General features: G+C 47.4%; 2 protein-coding genes and 1 long non-coding RNA gene across 3 annotated transcripts in view; 2 read left to right on the plus strand and 1 right to left on the minus strand.

The window, feature by feature from the left end:
• LOC140328796 (intraflagellar transport protein 172 homolog) overlaps positions 1–1037 on the minus strand; it is a 32369-nt gene extending 31332 nt beyond the window's left edge. Inside the window, 2 exon segments of the mRNA XM_072408643.1 lie at positions 6–95; positions 875–1037. Of these exon segments, the coding sequence (XP_072264744.1) occupies positions 6–95; positions 875–913 (129 nt within the window). The 5' untranslated portion in view covers positions 914–1037.
• Positions 1038–1853: 816 nt separating this feature from the next.
• On the plus strand, positions 1854–2753 carry LOC140329944 (low density lipoprotein receptor adapter protein 1-B-like; the record flags this gene model as incomplete). The annotated part of the gene is given in 4 exon segments (XM_072410336.1): positions 1854–1966; positions 2062–2176; positions 2535–2607; positions 2694–2753. Coding segments are annotated over 4 exon segments (361 nt in total), but the record flags the coding sequence as incomplete, so codon positions are not given.
• Positions 2754–2899: 146 nt separating this feature from the next.
• On the plus strand, positions 2900–5608 carry LOC140329945 (uncharacterized). The gene is made up of 3 exons (XR_011920525.1): positions 2900–3332; positions 4351–4400; positions 5577–5608. It is a non-coding gene; the product is annotated as an uncharacterized lncRNA (long non-coding RNA).
• The last annotated feature ends 601 nt before the right edge of the window (positions 5609–6209 follow it).

A 6209-nucleotide genomic window follows, 5' to 3' on the forward strand; every position in this document is an offset into this window, starting at 1 on the left:
TCATCATACAGGAGAACCACCCTGTCCACCGTACAAACCGCAAACCGGGCATTGTTCTGTGACCAGGCCATACACGTCACCTTCGCTGCTCCATCCTGGGGGGAGATAACACCCAACAACACTTCATACCCCAGCCACATACCCCACCCAGATACCCCACATACCCCCAGCCACATACCCCACAAAGCCTGGCTGATACCCCCAACATACCCTCCCCAAATACTACCTGACCTCCATATACCCCCGACCACATACCCCACATACCCCCCGTCACATACCCCACATACCTCACAAAGCCTAGCTGATACCCCCAACATACCCTCCCCAAATACTACCTGACCTCCATATACCCCCGACCACATACCCCACATACCCCCAGCCACATACCCCACAAAGCCTGGCTGATACCCCCAACATACCCTCCCCAAATACTACCTGACCTCCATATAACCCCGGCCACATACCCCCAGCCACATACCCCACGTCACATACCCCACATACCCCCAGCCACATACCCCACAAAGCCTAGCTGATACCCCCAACATACCCTCCCCAAATACTACCTGACCTCCATATCCCCCCCGGCCACATACCCCCAGCCACATACCCCACATACCCCCGTCACATACCCCCTGTCACATACCCTCCGCCACATACCCCACATAGCCTGGCTGATACCCCCAACATACCCGCCCCAGATACTGCCTGACCTCCACATACCCCTATACCCTGACTGACCAATATTCTATATTATATATATACTCACTCTGCCCTTACACCCCCCATAGCCGGACTAACCGCCTCCTGTCACCCAGCCATACTCCCTTCTCATCCCTGACACCCCGCCCTGTGTTGAAGGCCGGGTGGGTGATACCTGTGGGGTGAGGAGGCTCTTCATGTGTCTGAGCTGCATTGTGCCCGCTCTCTGTACCGGGCTCCTCCGCTTTCTGTACACAATGCGCCTCCTATGATCTCGGGCTCTGCCGGGCGTCTATCGGGCTTGGGGTTGCTGTGGAAACGGCGGAGAGAGGAACGCAAGACGCGGTGACGTCATCTGATTATCCTGGCGTACAGCGCGCTGCCGTGTCCCGTCACCAATAGTGCGCATGCGCAGACATTCCTGGGATTAGGGCTGTCGGGTGTTCGGGCTGTATAGAATAATAAAATACCGACATTTACATTTCTGTAGGCCATATGTGATATATAAGAGCAGTGCAACAAAAAGCAATATTGAGACCCATAATACCCTGCCTGTTACCCCAAACCCTATCTATACCCTGCCTGTTACCCCATTCTATAACACGTATTGATGATTGATATGATAATAATATGGGGTATACATTATATAAGGGTTATATAGATTGTATATAGGGGGTATATATATAATATATGGGGATATATATTATTATATGGGGGGTATAGACTCTATATAACAAGTATCGATGATTAGTATAATGATGATATGGGGGGTATATACTATATATAGGGGGGTACATATATATGGGGGGTATAAATATTATATAGGGTGGTATATATTATTATATATGGGGGTTATATACTATAAATTTAGGGGGTATAAACTCTATAACACTATAGACTGGTATGATGATATGGGGTATAAATATTATGGGGGGATTTATATTATATATGTGGGGTATATATATTATATATTGGGGGTATTTAATATATGGGGGTATATAGATTATATATTGAGGGTATATATTAAAAAAGGGGGTGTATATATACTATATATTGGGGGGTAAATATACTATATAGGGGGTATATAGTGGCACAGGGGTATATCCCCCATCCCCACACATGTGAAGTGTACCCGATGTTTGGTGTCCCCGCAGGCACGGGCCAGTTCAGAGAAGTTCCGGAAGGTGGTTGTCACTGTGACACCTCACGGGTTGGACATCCGGGAAGCGGCTGGTGGTCAGCAGATTGAATACGTCTCTATATACAGGTGGGGCCCCTATAGATATGTGGTTGTTGTATGTGGAACCCGGGGACATCCGTGTCCTAATTATACGATATTCCATTGTCCCCCCTCACCCCCAGGATATCATATTGTACAACGGACAAAGTGCAGAATAAAGTCTTCGCCTACGTGGCCCAGAACCAGTCCAATGGGGCCCTGGAATGTCACGCCTTCCTGTCCCCGAAGAAGAAGCTGGTAAGTGGTTACTGCCACCCCACATGTGGATACAACCCAGAAAGGAAGGTGGGGGGCATATACCACCCACTGAGGCATTCGAGGTCACATGACCAGCTAGGATTGGGAAGGGTTGTGACACATGACTGGACAGTGAGGATAGGGGGGATCACATGACTGGACAGTGAGGATAGGGGGTATCACATGACTGGACGGTGAGGATAGGGGGGATCACATGACCGGACAGTGAGGATAGGGGGATCACATGACTGGACACAGAGGAGTAGTGATCACATGACTAGACATGGTTGGGGGGGACACGCACATTGTTGGTGGTTTTCTTCCCCAGGTCACCCAGCAGTCTGTATTTCTTTCTCAGGCTCAGACTGTGACCCTGACTGTGGCGCGGGCATTTAAGGTGGCTCTGGATTTATGGGAGGCCTCTAGGGAAGGTAAGTGGCCATGGAAGTCTCTATAGATATACACCATAGATATACAGTGATTTCTCCTCCCCTCACATCTTATGTGATTCCAACAGGGAAGGAGGATTCACCCCCCCGACTAACCCAGGATGAGGAATCCATCGACCACCAGCCAGGTAATATATGGCATACATGGATCAGGGGACATGTCGTGTGACCCCATACCCTTCAGGTGGCCATGTGACCCCTGAAGGGAGAGGGTGTAATATGAGGAGGAGGGGGTGTATTTGAGAAGGAGGGGGTGTATAACGATAAAACGGATTGCTTGTCCTGCCTGCTGTGACAATAATAGTTAGCAGTTCTTATCTTTAGTTCTCTTAAGAGAGATAATAGGATATCCATAGGAAGAAAGAGAAAGCGGGGTTATTTTCGGCAAATACAATGATATTTATGTTTCTTAATTTTTAGTACAGAAATAATGTATAACAATGAATGTTTTTCCTTATTCCATTTAAGTCATGGGAAACCCTAAAACTAGACGGGGGAATACCCTGATAACAAGAAATGACATCTTTCATCCTGACGCGTTTCGCTGACGGTCTTCTTCAGGGGATGCGTGGAGGCCGTTTACATAACTGAAAATGACAGCTCCTAAATATAATATATGGATGAGCCCATGGCTATTAATCATAATATTTGGTTGCATAAAGGCTGGAGTGTAACCATAGAATGTATTGTGTGATCAGATATTCTAGGTATGGTTCACATGATAGATTATTGTTAATCTATAGGAAAGTTGAAAGGATACAAAAGGGAAACTTACTGTACCCCAGGTGGATGTTCTTCATATTCTTATATATATATATGAAAATATCTCTTATTAGTTTCATTGAGCTACACATGTGAATATGAATTCATATACGCAATATGAAGAGGGTGTAATATGACGATTGGTGTGTAATATAAGGAGGAGAGACTGCAATATGAAAATATGAGGATGGGTGTGTAATATAAGGACGAGGGACTAATATGAGGGGGGGGGGTGTAATATGAGGATGGGTGTGTAATATAAGGAGGAGGGACTGCAATATGAAGGGGGGGTGTAATATGAGGATGGGGGTGTAATATCTGGAGAGGATGTAATATAAGGAAGGAGTGTATTATGAGGAGGAGGGAGTGTAATATGAAGGGAGGGGGTGTAATATGAAGGGAGGGGGTGTAATATGAAAGGAATAGGTGTAATATTAAGGGAAGGGGTGTAATAAGAGGAGAGAGGGTGTAATAGGAGAGGGGAGTGTAATATGAATGGAGGGGTATATTATAAAGGGGAGGGGTGTAATATGAAGGGAAGTGTAATATAAGGATGGGGTATAATATGAAGCAGGGGTGTAATATGAGGGGGGGGGTATAATATAAAGAATGGGGTGTAATAGGAAGGGAGGGGGTATAATATGAAGAGGGGTGTAGTATGAAAGGAATGGGTGTAAAATTAGGGGAAGGGGTGTAATATGAGGAGAGGGGAGTATGATATGAATGGAGGGGTATATTATAAAGGGGAGGGGTTTATTATGAAGGGGGGTATAATATGAAGGAGGGGTGTATTATGAAAATGGGGTGTGTAATATGAAAATGGGGTGTGTAATATGGGGGGGGGGTAAATTATGAAGGATGGGGTGTAATATGAAGGGAGGGGGTGTAATATGAAGGGAGGGGGTGTAATATATAACAACGTTATGTACATCGGGCTGATGGTGTTTTCCTGCATTGTAGGAGGAGGAGGATGAGGATGAGGAGTACGATGAGCTGGATGACGCCTTCACAAGGTTGGCAGACATATTCACATGTGATTTACACGTAACATGCACACTACATACAAATAACACACATGATTCACACACAACGGACATGTGACATACAAATAGCATACAGGTAACATGCATGTGACATACAATGAATGACCCGTGGGGGAGCTCTCATCGTACAGCCATATACACAGAAGCCCCGATAAGCCAGAACATGACACCCCCGGCATGGGGGGAAGGGTATCCTATCTGGTCTGATACCACAGAATATCTTCCATAGCACATATCGCTGACATACACAATGGCGACCATGACAGAAAGGTGTCAGCACACACAGTACATCACAGCTTGTTCTGTATGGGAGCTGTACAGTGGCAGACCAGTCAGAGTGCCTGTGCTGACCCATCCACCAAGAGAAGTATAATTCCATGGGCATATGAAGGTCTATGGGAAGAAGGCAGGCAGGGGGAGGCAGCAGGGGGCATTATGGGAAAAAGGGGCAGGGGGAGGCAGCAGGGTATGGGAAGAAGGCAGGCAGGGAAGGCAGCAGGGGGCATTATGGGAAGAAGGCAGGCTGGTGCAGTCGGCAAGGTGCATTATGGGAAGAAGGCAGTCAGGGGGAGGCATCAGGGGGCATTATGGGAAGAAGGCAGGCAGGGGGAGGCAGCGGGGTGTAATATGGGAAGAAGAAAGGTAGAAAAGGCAGCAGGGTGCATTATGGGAAGAAGGAAGGCAAAGGGAGACAGCAGGGCGCATTATGGGAAGAAGGCAGGCAGGGGGAGGCATCAAGGGGCATTATGGGAAGAGGCCAGGCAGAGGGAGGCAGCAGGGTGCATTATGGGAAGACTGCTGGCTGGTGGAGTGGGCAGGAGGCATTATGGGAAGAAGGCAGGCTGAAGAGGCACCAGGGTGCATTATGGGAAGAAGGCAGGCTGAAGAGGCACCAGGGTGCATTATGGGAAGAAGGCAGGCAAGGGGAAGGCAGCAAGGTGCATTATGGGAGCAAGGCAGGCGAGGGGGGTATAATATGAGCAGGAAGGAAGATATAATATATAAAATATATATGTAAATTTTCATAATTTGCTGTCTGGTGCCACATATACCAGAGGCTGGCTGCCAGCGCCATAATGAAATGTTCTATAGGTGACATCACCAAACTCCTCCTATAATAATGACTTCTGACCTTTTTTCCTGAAGCTGCTTCATGGATGACGGAGCTGACAGAATAGGTAATGAAATCCATCCTCTCTGTGTACTCTGCATGTTCTAACCCTAAACCTGCCGTACAGGGCTCTGATAACTACCTAAACCATTACACCTGCCGTGCTGGGTTGTGCTCTCCTCCAACCTGTTGTCTCCCACCACCCTTCCCCATCTAGTGTGTCCTACCAACTCCCCTAATCTATTTTATTTCACTACTCTTCTCCATCTAGCGTCTCCTACCAATACCCCAATCTATTGTCTCCCACCACCCTTCCCCATCCTGTCTCCTACCAACACCCCCAATCTATTGTCTCCCACCTTCCTTCCCCATCTAGTGTCTCCTACCAATACCCCAATCTATTGTCTCCCACCTTCCTTATCCATCTAGTGTCTCCTACCAACACCCCCAATCTATTGTCTTCCACCACCCTTCCCCATCTAGTGTCTCCTACCAACATCCCCAATCTATTATCTCCCACCACCCTTCCCCATGTAGTGTCTCCTACCAACATCCCCAATCTATTTTATTCCACTACCCTTCCCCATCTTGTGATCTCCTACCAATACCCCAATCTATTGTCTCCCACCTTCCTTCTCCATCTAGTGTCTACTACCAACACCCCCAAT

The sequence above is a fragment of the Pyxicephalus adspersus genome, chromosome 4, assembly GCF_032062135.1.
Source record: "Pyxicephalus adspersus chromosome 4, UCB_Pads_2.0, whole genome shotgun sequence".
In the NCBI taxonomy this organism is placed as follows: domain Eukaryota; kingdom Metazoa; phylum Chordata; class Amphibia; order Anura; family Pyxicephalidae; genus Pyxicephalus; species Pyxicephalus adspersus.